The following is an 18,832-nucleotide window of genomic DNA, read 5'->3' as shown; positions in this document are numbered from 1 at the left end:
AACTGAAGTAATGGAATGAAAATGGGGAAATTTATTTTTGCTTTCCGCTTATTTTTACTTGAAATAAAATATGAAGTGTTCAATACATTGTACTTATGAGGCATTTTTAATACAAGTTTTCAGCTTCTAGCTTACATGGAGTTGTGTCCTCACTTGGACACAAAAGGAGCTAAGAACAGTAGGATCTCAAACCTTTCCAGCGTTTTCCACAGACAAAAGAAAATTTCCCTTAGAGATTGAAGGTATGTGGACAGTGCCTGCAAGAAAGTAAAAATTGGTAATTTTTTAAAAAATGGATTTGATAAGCTTTTTTTTAGCTGCATCTTTGCGATTCAAAAGGATTTTAATATTCTGTAAAATCTTCATGTTTTTACACTCAGTGAGCAGTACAAACTGATGGCGTTGTACTTGGAAGAAATACTACTGGGTTGCCTACAAATTTCATGAGGGAAGACTTAACCATGGAAGTGGTTTCTTGACTATTGGCATCCTCACTATAATAGAAATACTCTCGAACGTCCTGTTTCAACATGCTCTAGCAGTGTGAGTCTCAAGAAGCAGCTGTTACCTGTAAATAAACACTTTGTGAGTAGGTTTCCTAAATTATAAAAAGCAAGGCGGTTGTAATAATGCGTTTACGGGTTTATTGTAAATGAATGAAATTTTTAATCTTCAGACTTTCACGCAACCTGCACTTTCACTTTCTGAACACAAACTATTAAGAGCGTATTGTTTACGTTGAGTTCAGAATTGAAAGTTCCAGAGCACTTTTTGGGGGAGGTTACAAAAAGATAATGAAGAAATGTCCCATATTCCATCACTGCGTGCTGTTTGTTGTGGGATGTGGTGTTCTATAAGTTTTCAGGTCATCCTGGTTCTCGAGCGTGACAAGATGACCATCTCTTATGTTTGGGACTTGCTGTAGCAATGGTGGCCTCCTTGCAGGGAACCCACCATGCTCAACACAAGTTGCTGTCTCTAATTACATCTTTCTTCTTCTGTTTTACTTGTCCTTTCTGATAAGATGGTGCAAACTAATCTGCTAAATTTTTTGTTTGCAAAGAAAGGCAACCTTTCTTTGCACAGTAGCCTTTTCTATCAGACTTCTGTGCCTGAAAGCAACTGACTCCTGGCAGAAAATATGCAGAATGGTGTGATTCAGTGCATTTTGGGCAATGCCTATGGGGAAATGAAAAATCGTGCAGAGACTCCAGCAAAAGCCATACCTGGGGAAGGAGATACTGAACCACTTCCTACAGGGCCTGGACTTGGCTTTGAGAGAACCATTGCATTTAAGGACTGGCTTCAGCACCTTTCTGGGCTGCAGCTGTGGCTTGGCTTCAAGTACCACAGGTTCAGAGTCAGAAAACATTCTTATGAAGACAGATGCTGAATTCAGGCCTTCAACTACTTGGCAAAAAATGCATTGAAATAATGGAATAGGTGGGAAATTGTTAACTGATGGCTTCCTTTGAAAAGGGAAGGACAGAACAGCATGTACAGATCTCTGCTACAGAGCCATTACTGGGTATGTAGTGCCTGGCCTTGCATTGCCACTGCTGAAGAGGCTGAAGGGGATAATAGTTCTACACTTGCCCTTGGATGTGGATGTTTACCCCCTCTAGCCATATATGATGTACAACACTTGCTGAACTGTAGCTCTGTGCATGGCTTGACACCTTGCCCTTGCTAATGTTGTCACAGTCGGAAAAAGAAGACATCCAGGACAAACTAACTTCATTCAAGCAGTCAAATTTGCTCTAGCTTGTGTATTTACTGCATACAGAAGCCACACGGGTCTATAGTAAGTGGGATGCTTAAACTAAGAATAATTTTTCTCTAACATGGACGTAAGCCAAAAGCAGGTTATTAGAGTGGTGGGGTGAGCTTCAAGGCTGGATGTTTAAAGTTGCTCCTGGTAACTAATTAGAGCTTTCTGGCTATAACCGAGCTGTTTTTGCACTAATCAAAGCATCGGTAAAAACCTTGAAAACCTTTTCCATGGCAGTCTTGCATCAATAAATAAAGTTATACTGTGCACAAAAGATGACAGGCAAAAATGGGTGTCTGTGGGGGAAAAGGAATGGTTGGCTGGGCCAACTAAGCCTGCTGTAAGTTTCCATTTTACAGATCCTGGAACAGCTCCATGCTGGGTTTGGAGCAGTGCATTTACCCCTGCAGGACAATTTCTACCATACTGCAGCTGCTCTCTGTGACCTACTTGGCTGGTTAGACACTCGGTTCAATCCCACTTACCCAGTTTCCAAGTCTAACAGATAGAATCATCCATGTGCTGCTGAGAGTTGCTTTGTGCAGCTGCAGCAAAAAGGGGAGCTAAATCATAGTAAAATACGTGCAGTACTGTCATCTCACTATGCATAGGATATACAGAATTATCTAAAGAAAGTGTAATTAAATTGGGTACTGAAGGTTAGAAATGAATATATGGTTCTAGCAAAACCAATTATATGCTTAGCTGCTGTTAAACACTAGGCAGTCATTTGCTCACTTCCCCCACCTCCCACTGGCATGGGGGAGAGAATCACAAAAAAAAAAAAACAACCCACAAAGTAGAATTTGAGGGTTGAAATAAAACTATTTATCAAAAAAGGAACAACAACAAAAAAAAGTTTTATATACATATGATACTTATATGCAGACAAAAAAAGCAATGCACGACGCAGTAGCTCACCACCTGCTGACCGATGCCCAGCCAGTCCCCAAGCAACAGCTGCCCACCCTGACCAACTCCCTGTTTTCAGGCTGCTTCTGCATGATGCCAAACGGTACAGAATAGCCTTTGGCCAGTTGAGGGCAGCTGTCCTGGTTCTGTTCCCTCCCAGCTCCTTGTGCCCCCCTAGCCCCCTCAGCAGAAGGAGAAGCTGAGAAACTGAGGCATCCTTGGCTCTGCTCAGCAACAACCAAACCATCCGTGTGCTACCAGCAGTCTTTCTCCTAAAGCCAAAACACAGCCTCATATCAGACATGGTGAAGGAAAAATCAGCTCTATCCCTGCTGAAAGTAGGACATCTGCCTTAACAAAGAGAACATTTCTGTGCAAATACATCTTAATATGTGACTTCAGTCATTAAAATACTGCCACATAGAAGTACCAATAGATGCAAGATCACACTGTGGTTGCTTACCACAGGACGGAAACGGACAGAATGAAATTTATTAGGTATAAAAGCAGCGCACACAGCTGAATTACAGCATGACTAGGTAATAAACTTGTATAAACAAAGGAACTCCTCCAGAACAAACAGGTGAGCTGCAAATTGCTTTATTCAGTGATACAGCATACTAGAGAATATGCGTACATTTCCATTTTCCTTTGCAGACAGCATTTAAAGATACAAAACACTACTGAAGTGATATTACAAGCGCAGCTGAGAAAATGTATATTAGAAATTAGAACAGTAACACTTGGTCCATTTTTCTCTTACTAAAACTGACCAAATGTTGGCAGCATTCCAAAGCAGGAGGACAACTTAGTAGGATTACTACACTGAAATACTGCTTTTACACAGGAGAAACACTGCTCTACAGGCAGGATGAAGTCTGGGGGCTGTGAATTGATCTGTGTAGAGTATCAGATTTTATTCCTTTGTCGCTACAATGACAACAAATTTTATTTGGAAAGGCTGAAATCTTTTACTGAATCTAACCTGGATTTAAAATACAGTGGCAGAACTGGAAACAAAAAATTCAGATTAAATTATTGCACTCAGAACTGTTTTACCTGTATCCAAGTAAATCTGTCACTCTAAGTAAAATTCAAATGCAGTGAATTCCAGTCAAAGACCAGAAGAATCAGCGATTTGTGGCCTTGGCTACATGCTCACTTTCACATAAGGCTCCCTGGAAGAGGCGCTCATCAGGTTCTGGACTGCAGAGGAAGGCGAAGGGCCAAGTCTGTGAAGTGACTCATATCAGGTTGTTTGCTTTGCCTCTTCATGTATTCTAGAGTTTTTACCTGGGTACAAAATGAAAGGTGTTTTGAGATGTTTAGTCTTTGTCTTTTCTCATTTCAGAGGCCACAGTTTTGCTAAAGGAAGGCAATTTAACAGATGCACCTCTGATTTCCCCTAAATTCTACTAGATACACAACCACTTGCTTCTCTGACTCCAGAGCTGGTGACCATAGACACTTTTCTCAAGCAGTGCTCTCAAGTGCTCACATTCCAATATGTCAACATACAATTCCTCCACTACATAACAACGTCGTCGTTCTTTAAAAGCTTACATTTTCTGTAAAGTGCAGAACCCCATATTTCCAGATCCTTTAATGTGTGAAATACTTTTAAAAATGTGAGAGACAGAGCAGATTGGTACAAATAAGTGAAGCTGTTTTATTTATTAAGAAGCATTTTAAAAAATAAAGTTGTTGTTTTGTTGTTTTTTGTTTTAAGCTCAGTTCAAAGCCCAGTTAGAACAAGACAGACACTTGTAAGGAGATCAGGTTCGTCTAGGTCAAGAAAGGGCTCTGGAAGCTTCCTATTTCATTGCATTGGCCCACAACATCAGAGAGGGATGTTGGTGGGATAGCAGTAGAGGCTGAACCTTCCCAGCAATATCTCATTACATTTTGTAGTCTTACAGAACAGTGTCTGATATGCGAGTACAGATAAAGCATAGAGGTGGAACTGAATTCCTCCATGTGAATAAAATGGCACCCACTGATATTCAACAGTGTCTGCTAAAAGTTTGTGCAGACCAAACAGCAGGTGTTAACACAGTGAAGGATGGAGGGGTGTTTCAGCAACGGCAACAGCAGCATGAAAGACAACTGATGTTCTGGACAGCCATGCACAGCTCTCACACCACAATTGAAGAGAGTCTCGATCAGCTAATCAACACAAATCAGCTGGTCACAACCAGAGAACTGTGTGCAAACCTGATTTCATTCTATGACAAGGTGACCCACTTAATGGATGAAGGGAAGGCTGTCAAAGTGGTCTACCTGGACTTCAGTAAAGCCTTTGACACTGTCCTTCACGGGGCGAAGCTGGCTGGGCACCTCAACACAGAAAGGACATGGAGGTGCTGGAGCAGGTCCAAAGGGCAACAAGGCTTGTGAAGGGCTTGGAGAATATGGCCTATAGGATGAGACTGAAGGCACTGGGGCTGTTTAATCTGGGCAAGGGGAGGCTGAGGGAAGACCTTACTGCTCTATTCCAGTACCTGAAAGGTGACAACAGCAAGAGCAGGGCTGGTCTCTTCTCACTGGTGACAGGACGAGGTGAAATGGTCTTAAGTTGCACCAGGGGAAGTTTAGGTTGGATATCAGGAAAAACTTCTTTACAGGAAGGGTGGTTAAGCACTGGAACAGGCTCCTCAGAGAAGTAGCTGAGTCACCATCCCTGGCTGCGTTTAAAAACTGTTTGGATGTGGTGCTCAGGGACATGATTTAGAGGTGGGTTGTTAGAGTCAGGGTAGTATGGTTAGGTTGTGGTTCAATTCGATCTTTAAGGTCTTTTCCAACCTAGGAACCTATGATTCTATAAGAGCTGAATATTGGCCTCAGTATTGGAAACCATGGTATAAGTGTTAAAATCTCACAGTCTGCACCAGGTGGTTCCCACAAATGCTCACAAAGTAACAGAAAGAACACCATATGCAATTTTGTCAGGATCTATCGAACTGATACAAGGTGAAGGAGCAAGAGTTTCCTGGATTGAATCATTACTGGTGATGAGATTACTGTGTGCCAGAGTCAAAGGGCAATCCATGGAGCGGTGACGTGTGAATTCCCCATCGAAGAAAAAGTCGATGACAAAATCCTCAGCAAGACAAGTGATGTGCACTGTCCTCTGGGATGGAAAAGGGGAGGGATTTCCTGGAACCTGGGCAAACCCTTAGCTCTGACCACTGCACTGTGATGCTGACTGAGCTGAAGGCTAAAACTTCTACAGTCAGGCCAGAGCAGAAGACAGCCCTTCTCTCGCCACAGGGTAATGCCAGGTTCCACACTGGTTTGAAGACTGTGCAGCACACTGCTAACCTTGACTGGACTCTCCAACCAGACCCACCATATAGTCCATACTCAGAACCTTCTAACTTCCATCTGTTCAGGCAGCTGAAAGGTGGACTGTGTGGGCAATATTTTCCTAGCAACAACACTGGGTCACCTCTGCAGATTTCATCAGTGACAAAAATGTATCGCTAACAGTGATGACTATGTTAAAACAACAATAGTTTCTTGTGGCTGGGAATTTGCTCTATCAAACAACATTACTGTGCTTTTCGTATCTGTTGTTGTTTCCATGGAAATAAATAGGAGGTGTTACTTTTGGATCAACCTATATAGGATTGCCTTTTCCCACAAAAGGAGCTAAAGAAAATCTTAACCGATTTCTCTGCAGTACGTACTCCTTACCATTGTCTTAGTGTCAGCAAAGCCATGTTTCTGGGCAAGATTCCAGAGATTCACTGAAAGCTGGTTTAGTTTGTTGTTTCGTAGATCGCCATGAGCTAAAATCGTGTTGAAGAAATAGAGTGCCAACTGGCTTTGTCGCTTCAGAGTCTATAATGAGAAAAGAATTCCTGTGTTATCATACAGTCATCCCAGCATAACCTCTCCAAGTTTGCTTGCAAGTGCAAGGGACAGATAATTGTTTTGAAATACACAGTAATAAGTACAGCTGCAGGAATATGGACACAGTTTCCACATTCCATTCCAAATAAAACAAAAAAAATGATAATTATGAGTCAACCCACATGTCCAGTTCTGAGCTCCCCAGTTCAAAAAAGAAATCTCCTAGAAAGAGTCCAGATGAGGATAACAAAGACAATATAGGGGCCTGGAGCATCTCTTGCACAGGGAAAGGCTGAGACACCTGGGCCTAGAGAGAAGACTGAGAGAGGATCTGATCAATGTTTCTAAATATCTAAGGTGTGGGAGGCAATTAGGCAAGGCCAGGGTCTTAGTGGTGTGTTATGGTAGAGTAAGGAGCAATGGCCAAAAGCTGGAACACAGGAAGTTCCACACAAATATGTGGATGAACTTCACAGTGAGGGTGACTTCCTTTTTTTTTTTTTTTTTTTAAACCTGCTTTTCTTCTAGGGAAACACACCTGTACCATGTTAGTAATTAATTTAGTAATTAATTTCCTTACAATTTTTTGGAGGGAGCTCGAGGAGAACCAGTGCTTTGCTGTAACCTACCATGAGGAACACCACCGCCTTTCAGACTCTGCAGGGCAGCTCTCCAGCACTGACAATTCTGCACTGAAGACAGATTATTGTTGGATGCATCTTACACACAGCAACTCTTTTATACTGCTTTGCTGCTGCTGTCCTTTGGTTTTGGCTGAAAACAGACCCCTGACAAAACCAAAGCTGCATCTTATCCACAATAGCAAGGCAGTAACTAGAACTATCAGCTCAGCACCTTGATTACTGAACTTGATACTCACTTCAGCCCTCTCAGTTCAATATATGGTGGGGTAGCTAACATACCGCACTCAGGTACAAGACTACAGAGGGAATGAGGCAAAAATTGGGATAAGCAGTGTGATCAGTGCAGATCAGATCTCCTGACACCACCAGTGCAGCCACACAGCCTCTGCCCTTTCCCTAACGGACCAAAAGTAAATTAATTTCACTTCTCACTGTCAGCAGAAGCAAGGTCAGATGCTACTAAACAAAGAAACACAGACTGCCATCAGTCCCCCAGATATTTCTGTAAAAGCAGAAAGCCATGCCATTAAAGAATTGGCAAGCTAGAAAAGAGGGCACAGCGTGCTCCAATTGAGAAGTGTAAGAGTGGTTACTACTGTGTATCAGCCACACAGCAGTAGATGCAGAGAAAATCTGATGAGTTGCACATACACACAGAATGCCCAGAGCTGCTACAGGGCCCAGGAAATGTTCTGTAAACACTGAATTGATTACATGGAGCTATCAGGAAGACAGCTCTTTCTTCCTCTAACAGTTACCTACTTCAGAATCTTTCATCCCAGTAGCTCCAAAATTGGTTTATTAGCTGAAACTGCAGCCATTATTTGGAAGTGTTGAACCATACTCCCTACCAGGCAGAGGAACACAATCAGTCTAGTACAGGAATGTTAACACAAAGAACAGAGATGCCACTCTGAATGACAGTAAACAGAAAAATAGTTGTCAATGCTTAAATATTACTACGGTATTTCTTTCACAGGATTGCCATCCTTCAGGGAAAAAGATACAGTGTACTGCCTGCTAGTCAGTGTTATACGCAGCCTCCCTCCTGTCACCATCTATGCTGAACTGGCAAAACAGGGTGTTTAACTACGTTTTGGTTTTTTTTCCCCACTACCTAATGCTTGTGCATCTTCCACTGAGCACCTCCAACCTTTAAGGAGGTCTCTGGAGGCACTCTCATAAGCCCTGAAATTGTTGGGCAGAACACAAATGCAGCAGCACTCAGAACTGGACATAACTAGCAAGGCTTTCCAGGCAGTAACAACACCAGCAGATCATCCATTCTTTAAAGTAGGGATGATGTTTTGACTAACTGGAAACATAAGTACTTAAAAAAAAAAAAAATGACTTTGAAACAGTAAAAAAGCTGGAAGAGACACATGCTAACTCCCATCATGCTGGGGTAGGCACAGTCATCTCAGACAGCATTTTGGCACCCAGTTCCCAGTTACACAGTGCAACAGGGAGAGAGAGAGAGAAAGAGAGAGAGAGAAAGAGAGAGAGAGAAAGAGAGAGAGAGAAAGAGAGAGAGAGAAAGAGAGAGAGAGAAAGAGAGAGAGGCACAAATGTGCAGTAAATCCGTGTATGAAAACTAACCAGCAGGGTCAGACAAGGGTCCTGGTGACAGCAGGCATGTTTGTGCAACACGGCACCACTCTGCCACCCAGGGGAGTGATGCATGCCAGCCTGCTGGCAGCTGTGGCTGTGCTGCATGCTGACCTGCAGTGTGCGTTCAGAGGCTGCACGCAAAAAGGAGCCATCAGCTGCTCGGCAGCCGCAGAGCCACGGGACTGACAATCCCCACACCAAGAGGAGCTGCCCCCAGGAGCTGCATTTTCCAAAACCTGTGGAATAATGCTGATCACCACAGAATGAAAAGAAAACACAACAAATCATCACTCAATGATGTGATCTCAGGCTCCCCAAAGTGCAGAGCAATGTCCAAGTTTCATACAGCTAAGCAGAAGAAAATACAACATTTCTCACAACAGAATATGTAATTGTTTTCGTGACCTTCTGGCTAGTGGTTCAGTCACTCACTCCTGTCTTTAAAGACTTTCTCCAGACACCTATGGCATAAGGATACCTCCAGCTTTCTCTGAGAAAAGCTGTGGCTCACTTTGGCCCGCTGCTCCCTGTGCAGGCTGCCCAGCACTGCAGCATCCCACAACAGAGCCCAGGCACCCACAGAGCTCAGCACGGCCACAGCGCTGCCTCAGGGCACGGCATGGGTCAGCCCAGCCAAGTCTCTGGGCTGGCAGGGCACCTCTTTGCATTACACTGAACTGTCCAGAAGTGAGAACTGTACTTCAAGCACTGTAACACAGATGAAGGATTCTTTAATAATGCAAAAGGACCACACTGAGTTGACTGAAGCAGCATTGCTCTCTTCCAAAACACCATTCTGGTGATAGCCTTTTATTGTGAGGACCTACTATTCTCCTCTGTAGTTTTGAAAGGGAATGAACCAATTAAAATTCAGTATCAGAGGTCTGTTCATTTAAACACGCAGCCAAGCTGATGAATAATATAAGGTCACTGTCACCAAGGCAATGAAAACGCCACAGAGATCTCATGCTAGGTCCTATGTCAGTATCAACAGAGGGCTATGACAATACTGTCACCTCTATTTCCTCAGCAACAACAGCTTCCTCCAAAAAACATTCATTCTTACAGAACTTTTTTTTTTTTTTGTCAAAATCTCTCAAGGACTTTTACACAACAAAGCAAATTAGATGCTCCATAAGTAAGGATGGACACAGGAATAAATCCAAGACACAATGAGACAAAGGCAGGGCAGGAATTACAGCCATGCTGCTTAGCTTTAAATCCAGTTTTCTACATAACAGATACATCAGAGAAATAACAACCTCTCAAATTAAGCTTGAAAGTTGAAAAAAAAAAAAAAAGAAAGCCTCTCAGAAACCACACACACAGCCATACAAACATCCTCACCCACATACTCCATATGGGATTCAGACATAAGAAATCCCTCATACGCGACCCACTGCCCAGAAAACTGTTAAAATCTCCTGCCAACATCTGCTTGGACACCACTTAGCAAAGCGTCTTTTTCTTTCCTGTAGCAGCTCTGAAAAAGAATTGCCATTCACAGTGGTCATGAATACAATGACATAAAGGCATTTCCAAAGGATTTCACAGAATCACAGAATTGTAGGGGTTGGAAGGGACCTCCAGAGATCATGGAGTCCAAGCCCCCCTGCCAAAGCATCTTACACCTCTATGGTTGCTTAACAAGGGTAAACAATATAGCAAAAGCAGTGAAAAGACTAACTGCACTCGTAACAGAGGTCTCCAAACTGGCATATCATGCCTTATACATTCTGTAAACACCACAAGCTACTGGGAAACGTGGTATTTTAAAAGTTGCATCAGATGATTATCTCCTGCCTTCCCACCTCCCTCTACAAGCCCACAAGACTGCAATCAATATTCAATAGCTCAGTAGGAGCAACTCAAGGCTCAACCTCAGAAAGAGCCAAGTTAGCAGAACGATTTCACTGAAAAAACACGGGTCACCTGCCCTCCACACACAAACTGTTACAGTGTGTTTCCTCTCCCAGACTCTACAACCCCAATCAAGAAATCCAATGAAATGCCAAGAGTTTTTTTTTTACCTCATATTGAACAAATAAAACAAACATTTAGAGGTTAGAGACAAAACATGTTTTCCCTCCCCCTGCACCTCTCTTTCTATGGTCTGGGATCCAAAACTTGTACAAATTTACGGAGATTTCCACTGCACTTACCATTAAGTATGAACTCCCATTTTGCTTATTACAGAATGGGACATCTCAGGAAAATAACTTAGCTGGCAAGAAAATATGGCTTATTTACAGAGAGAGAAAGGTGACAGCCAGGAGGATACAAGAGAGATGGACAAGGAGCAGATTTTGCACTACAATTAAGTGAGCGTGGCACAATCTCCAGTTTGCTAAGGACAAGGATTGCATCATGAAGCTCACTCATTCCAAAGACCTTTTCTTTATAAAGGTATCTATATGTTACACCACACAGAGTGTCATGTTTCCACCACCCAGACTACGCCAATATTCAGATTAGATAATTCAAAACTCTTACCTTCATTAGGTCTTTCTACCCCAAGTCTGCATACACGATCAATTAACTTCTTTAAAGAAGTAAAACTAAGTAAAACAAGAAAACTGATTCCCTCTCATTGTAAAGCTCCCAGAACTTCCAAAAAGATCAAACCTGGCCAAGAAGGCGGTCCATTTACTCAACTCCAAAGTAATTTTGGTTTTGCATTAAATCCAGTTGAAGTATGGACATACCTCTTCCTTTCCAAGGGTTTTGAGATGATCCAGAATCTGTGCTATTACTGTTTCACATAGTTTACTGATTTCAGCCAGGAACTTGGAGTCTCCACCATACAGGGTATCATTGGAATCCACTGCAGAGATAAAGTAAAGATTAGGCCTATCTCAAGAGTTATGAGTTCGTTTGTTACTGAAAATACCAGCAATTTATAGAAGACCAGATCTTATAAAATGACTTTCCTTCACTAAACAAATGAAATAATCTTGTTGAAATTGGCTGCCTACTATGTCCTCTTGATTCTAAGAATGTAACAGTTGAAAAGAATCTCCTAGACTAAAACCACTCCTATATTCCTGGATGCAGCCAGGTCCAAAAATACCTGCTACACTCAAACACTAGGGAAGAAAATGGTATCAGTGTTCACATTTTCCTTGTTAGAAAAGCTTGGTCATCATTTTCAATAGCAGCAGGACTTGGCCAAAGTTTGTATTTTACTTGGTGCAAACAAGATTTTCAATGGAAAATACATTTTAAAAATAAATTATGTCCTTTCCTACAGTAAAATCTTATGTGCTGGAAAGAAATGCAGAAAGCACGTTTTTAATTTCTGAGACCTTGAAAGATTGTTCTTTTTTGAAGTTTCTAGAATTTATACAACTGATACTTTTAATTCTGGCTTTATTTATTTATACTGCTCTAAGACAAAGGTTATAAGAAATTTGTGAACTTAACTGTACTATGGGTAAAGGAGACATCACATAAGCAAAAGTTTATCCTTCGTTCTCAGGTAAACTTCATTTTAAGAAGTTAAGATACCTGATCTGAACCATTGTGCATGGAGAAATCACTAATTCATACTCTCAACTCTCTCTCTGTTGAAATATAATTGAATATCTCATATTGGGTTTATGCAGTTTTTTTGCACATATAAAAATCTAATGAAAACAAAAGCAGGTCAACCACAGTTCCATGAGAAATGTGAACAGGAAGTTCACTGCAGAGCAGTTATTCAACTGAGACCCAGCTTCTACACCGCTGACTGCAAGAGATATTCTCGTCATGGTTGGTAACTGACAGACTGCTGCAGAATGGATCCCAGCCTGCTGCCGCCTGAAAGCCCTGTGCAACCAAAAGAGAATTCTGAACTATCTTGGTCTCTCATAGTGACTCATCATGCTTGTATTCTTTGAAAGAATTAACTGTCACTGTATCACAATTTGGGGACCTCTCTATGAAAACTCTCAACACCAGAGCCATCAAAATATCATGCTATTACAGAAAGACTACAGACACTTAAAAAAAGATCTGTAGAATATTTTCCAGCTATTCTGAAGATTTTTTTTTTTTTATAAGCTATTACAATTGCCGAAGCTGAAAACTTGCCTTCAAAGCAGCAAATATATTACTTAAATAATGAAAACCAGGCATTATATTTGTAGAATTGGTGTTAATGTGTGTGAATGAAACATCAGTGATAAGTATAAATCAGGTTGATATTTCAGACACAAAAAGCCCATAAATGTAGAATTCTCATATCAGATTCAGGTCTATTTACTAGATATCTGCTTGGCAGTCACCTCCTGTGATCATTTTAACCCACAACATGCAAACCTGGATGGGAAAATTGGGTAACACTGATCTTCATTAACTAGGTATAGGAATACTGCAAATTGCATGATGGAACAGGCAAACATGTTACCTTTATCTACATGGTAGATATATGTTTCTTGAGTCATTGCAGACAGCAGATGCAAAACATTAGTGTAAATCCTGACTTTGTCATCGCTGTTATCCTCCCAAGTATAATCCTGGATCACATTTAGTAATCCTCGCACAAGAAACAACACTCCTTGTTCTGGATGGTCCTACAGAAAAGAAAATCAGCAACCAAAAAAAACCAAACACCCAAAGCAAAGCTCCGACCAATCCCAAAACAAAATGAAGATTATTATGAGGCATTTGGCAGTTTCAAGTCACAGTGTTAACTCTGTGTGAGCAAAAACCACAATACAAACAAAAACTGGCACCTCCTCCCCTGAAGTGTGCTTTCAGAAAATCCTTTTAAAAATCTCTTCCCCATTTTGAGAACTCATAGTCCAACTGCCAGGAGTCGGACTCAATGATCCTTATGGGTCTCTTCCAACTTGGGATATTCTGAGATTGTGTTCCAGTTTCATTTCAAAATGCTCGTTTTCCCATAATAATAAACATTCTCTACGCAGCCCTCACAGAGACACTTTGAAAGGCTTTGTTTTATACTCATGGGGGAGTGATGCGGAATTGTCAGCTTCTTAAAACCCAGGGCCCTAAAATCGCCTACTGGGTAGAATTTTTTAATTCAAATAATGTCAGTAAGAAACAAGTGTATTACTCATATGAGTTTTATGAGAACGTTTACACTGGGAAGTCAAAGTCACAATCAAGAAACTTTTAATAGGAAAGGAATACAGTTACAAAGACGCGTTCTATGTAAGCCATGATTTTTTTTGCAAGCAGTTTTAATACTCCACCCAGCTTATTTCAGCTTGCAGCTGGTGCAATGCCACCAACACTTGTATGACAAGTTTCAGTCCTCTTGGAACCCTTCACTTCTCATTGTCTGCACTTCAAAGTAAATAGAAAAAGGAATGGTGGAAGCTAGTTACTGAACCCTATAATGCCACTGTGAGTTCTTTACTGAATCTGAGAGTTTGGATCTTCCTCCTATAATCACCTGAGCCATTTTTCTGAGGAGCATCCAGTTCCGACACAGCTCTCCTCAGCATCTTCTGTAGTCAGTGGAGTACAACCACAGTGGCAATGAGCCTTCCCCCTCTAACAAGTTAGCACCTCCATGAAATGCATGGCTGAGGAGACCCCTTGCCATTGGAAAAAGCAGAATACACCGTTCTAATTACGAGGATTGAAACAGTAACACTAAGCTGATTCAACCTGTACTTGATCAGGAAAGAGAAGAATAAAAGAGGAAAGAACTACAATCGGCAGATAGAAAAACGAGTGTATACCAGAACACAATGAAAGTTTACATTAAATGAAACATACACTAAACACAAAAGCAACTTACTGGAACAACCAATAATGTGGAAAAGAAGTTACAAAGGAATTCCAAGAGGAAGGCATCAGAAGGTCGCATCTTTCCATCTACACTGATCATTTTTGGCACTTCAGGAACAAGGCTCACTGCAGCTTTGAAAAAAGCATCAGCTACAAAACAAAAATAGAGGTGCTGTATTATCAGTCCAACCGATAAGGCAGCCAAGTCTGTGATCTGATGGTTGCTTAGGGTTTGTTTCAAACAGACTACAGTGATTGTATGCTTATCTGTGAAGAAACTCAAGACTCAGAAGGCAAAATCTATGTTAATTCTAACAATGCTGGTTTTTTAAAACATCCCTACACTGCTGGAGACATCTGAAATTATCACTCTTCTGGTTTACTTAATGACAGGGCATCACTGTTTCAAATGCAAGCACATAAAAAAATACAAATAACGTAAAAAAAAAAAAAAAACCCTCACAATTCAAAATTAAGGTGAAGAATGGCTTATGACATAAGTACAGGGAACCAGAAGGGCAGGGGGGTGGTATATGCATTAGATCACACTAACTCACACACTAATCCATCCACAAAGGGCTGCTAAAATTCTAAGAAAATACAGCCAACTTCATCTGAGTGTTTACTCACCATCATTAAAATATGAACACTGAACATGAAAATATGAGTATTTGAATTATTGCTATTTACAGGCAGCTATTAAGAGATTTTTCATAGCTCTTGGTTATGTCTCTAACCCTACAAAAAACAAACACTGGAACTCAGCTTATAATTAAGTTAATATTCACAAATTAAAAACACTACCATTCCTCTTAGCACATGTAGGTGCTCTTATAGGCTATGAGTTCATTGCACAAAAAATTCTGACAGCAACATTCTTTTGCACTTTCTTGGCTACGTTTCAAAATATCTAAAAGTATCCAAGTTCCATTCAAGTTTTTCAGCCATATAACTTAAAGAATACTCCAAAGTTGATACTATATTCATCTTTTATTTTACAAGAACACAGACTGAGGCCATGAAATCAAATTTCAGCAAAGAGGGTTCTTGGCAGAAGACAAGGGGTGTTAGGTGGGAACAGAGATAACTGCTGACAAGCATGCACAGCCATTTCCGGGAGTGCAGCTCACACTGGGAGATTCATTTGAGCACATGAGACTCCAAGCAAATTTGCTAAATATAGTACTGCCTGATATCTATTTAAGCTCTTGAGGAATACCAGTGAAACATTTGCTTTGGAAAAAATAATTCTTCTGACTCTTATTTCTTTTCAGCATATGAGTGCTTGAGTCCTGAACTTTTCAGTACTTGGAACACAGACTCCTTCAGTCAAACCTCATATTTCCAAATCTTGCACATTTAATTTGAGGTGAAGGAATGTTTTCTATTTATTTTAAACAACATATTAGTTTACATAGCCAACCCAAAGGAAGGTAAGCGATCTTCCTCTGAGCTTTACTAGAGGAAGGAAAGTAACAGCAGATGTTCATTCCAGCACATGTAAATGAGTTGGTATCACTTTCACAGTTTTCTATATAGGGAAAAAAGTTGTGCCCCACATCACCTTATAATCAAAACAAGCAAACAGAAAATGAAAAGCCATGTCAGAAAACAGTCTGCATACCAAAGCATACATGTCTGCACAGAGTGCACTCTTGCCTTCTGAAGTTATTTCATAAGAGGACACAATACAATGCAGCATGGTAAACAAAAAAGTGACAGAACAAAACAGCAGTTGCTTTTTCTATCGATAAGAAAGAGGTTTTACTTAGGTACCTCCAGAAAAGTACTGGCAAATGAGAAAATGATCGCTGAGTACACCTCATCTTTTCTAACTACAGAATGGTTCTTACTCGGGAACTAAAGCACATTCATCCTCTTATAAGAAGCAAAAATAAAGTGAGTTCACATTATTGCAAAGGTTTTATTAAAGATTTCGCAGAAAAGTAACTCTCCTGCAAACACTACCACACCAGTCTTCTGTGGAGAGGTGCCACTGTGCACATCACATGCTCCAAGTTTGGAGTAGAAGTTCACTTCCAAGGCTGTCAACAGAAGTGTTGGCTATTACTAAGTACAAAACAACTATTGGTATTTAATTCCAAATTGCACTGATTATGATTTTATGCAAGAGTGTTTTCTCTACATCTTTTAAAAGTCCATTTATAAAGCTACTACTCCAGACATATTTCAAATTAAAACCATGCACCAACTTTTCCTGGTATCCAAAAGGCATAAGGAGCCATAATTACCTAAAAGCTATAAAGATGTTTTGTTCTTGATTAAAAAGAAAATGGGAAGAAGATGAAATCCTCTTCTGAAGAAGCATGCCGTTTCCTCACCTGCCAAAAGTACAACACTGCTTCTAAAGTGAACCACGTAAGTCGGTTATGTGGAGAGCAGCCTGCTTGCTCACCACAATAAATTATCCTGATAAAAGTCTTCCCAGACTGCTGTTAATCTTGTGCACTGCACATGACAAACATCGTGCCTTGCCAAATTTATCCTTTCACAGCAGCTCCTTCTCTTGGATTGTCCATAACTCCACACATCTTTCCCTTGAGCATACATGCTGACCTTCAGGCCAGGAAAACTAACAGTCTCACCCAAGTCAGAACTTCCAATAATATTCTGCTACATGAAAAAAAAAGAAATTACTGTTCAATGTTCTGTTATGTTCATGGAGGCACCTACACGCATATTTAATTATTTTCTACGTTTTTGTATCTCCATATATTTCCATGTATCAATCTTTACAGGCAAAAATTTAACTTACATTATATTTGCTGCATCATTAGCAAGACAATTCATTAAACAATACTAATAAAAGATTTCAGACAGGCAAAAAAAAAAAAAGGAAACAAAACTAGCAGAGATAGGAAAACAATTAAGCTCCTGAAGCATTCCTTTAAGGAGCAGAAGGGAATAGGTCTGGGATGCCTACACAAATTATTTTTAGTCACAGATAAGTTACAGAAGGCCAAGTCCATCCAAAGGACAAGATCAGGGACCACACGCAGCCGTCTGCGTTCCACATCACCGTCACATCCTACAACACCATTAAGCCCATCCCAGTATTTTCAAAAGGTTTTGCTTCCACTTCTGACAGATGTTGGGAACTTAATGAAGCCTTGTGCTCTAGTGCAAAAACTAACAGGTGCAGTTAGGTGCAGTTTTTGTTGCTGGCTTTAAGTAAACTAACGCATGGCAGTTTTAATAACCAAGCTCTGCAGACATTTAGAACTCTTTTCTCTTTATAACATCAGTGAGGTCACAGTGAGAAATCTGCTACATAATGGAAGTGTGTTTTGCCCTTGAGTTATTGATTTACTGAACGTTCCCAGTCCTAAAACTGTCTAAACACCACTCTCTACAAACTGCAAAGATTCTGAAATAACAAAGACAAAATAAGAAAACAGACGTACTGTGATTTGGTGAACTGCAATGTATTATGTAAAGTTATATTATCAATTAACCACGCAACGATGTAATTACATGGCTAGCACGTTGCTACTGCAAGTCCTTGACACTTCTAGACAAAGGCACATTGAGGTATAAGTAGAAGGCAAAATACATACAGAGAGATCACACATTCTGACAAAGAACAATGGATGAAAGATTTTTTATCCTGAAGCTGCAGTTAGTAAACACACACAAAAGCACATTAAAAAAATCATAACTAGGAATTTAGAGGGTCAGGCTGAAATTTGAAGTAACCTTTAAAGACAAAGGGAAAATACTATCAACAACCTCTAAAGAGAAGTCCATTAGTGTCACGGAGTTGACTTGATCAATCTATGTCCGTGACAGGGGTGACAGGCCTCTACCCTCCCCCCCACCCCAGTCCCACAAAAAATGGGAAGGAAGGAAGGGAGGAAAAGAGCAGCGGCAACAATCTATGGAGGAAAACTTATTTTACTATAATATCGGAATACAAAATAACACAATATATACAATTTAATTGAAATTGAGATTAATAAATCAGACAAGATAAGAGAGAGAGAGTTCCCGGGACCGATTCAAACCTGAAAAGCTTGGAACGGCTAGGAAAGCACCTCCAGCACCCACTGCAAGGCAGCAAGAGCACGCCCCCCCCACCCGGAAGGGCCAGATCCCGTGACTTCTGTAATGTACAGGGATAGGTACTTGGAATTGGGGCAGTGACACTTTAATGCCCTGTACACTACATGATGTTTTGATGTGGAATACTGAAACCCAAAAATAAAAAACAAAAACAGAAAAACATAGAACCATGACAATTAGTTAAAGACCAAACCAAACAAAGCAACATGAC

At 40.7% G+C, this 18,832-nt stretch overlaps 1 protein-coding gene across 2 annotated transcripts in view; it reads right to left on the bottom strand.

The window, feature by feature from the left end:
* Positions 1 to 3,877: 3,877 nt before the first annotated feature.
* The window catches only part of VPS35L (VPS35 endosomal protein sorting factor like), a gene marked incomplete at both ends in the record, with an annotated part of 53,842 nt that continues 38,887 nt past the window's right edge, over positions 3,878 to 18,832 (bottom strand). For both annotated transcript variants that reach the window (XM_079542718.1, XM_079542719.1), the window contains 5 exons: positions 3,878 to 3,976; positions 6,380 to 6,526; positions 11,499 to 11,617; positions 13,184 to 13,349; positions 14,549 to 14,688. In XM_079542718.1, coding sequence (XP_079398844.1) covers positions 3,878 to 3,976; positions 6,380 to 6,526; positions 11,499 to 11,617; positions 13,184 to 13,349; positions 14,549 to 14,688 — 671 coding nt within the window. The remainder of the gene's footprint in view (positions 3,977 to 6,379; positions 6,527 to 11,498; positions 11,618 to 13,183; positions 13,350 to 14,548; positions 14,689 to 18,832) is intronic.

Source organism: Tetrao urogallus (genome assembly GCF_951394365.1).
Source record: "Tetrao urogallus genome assembly, chromosome: 15".
Taxonomy (NCBI): Eukaryota; Metazoa; Chordata; class Aves; order Galliformes; family Phasianidae; genus Tetrao; species Tetrao urogallus.
Note: the sequence above shows the minus strand (reverse complement) of the source record. Positions and strands in the feature narration are given on the sequence as shown.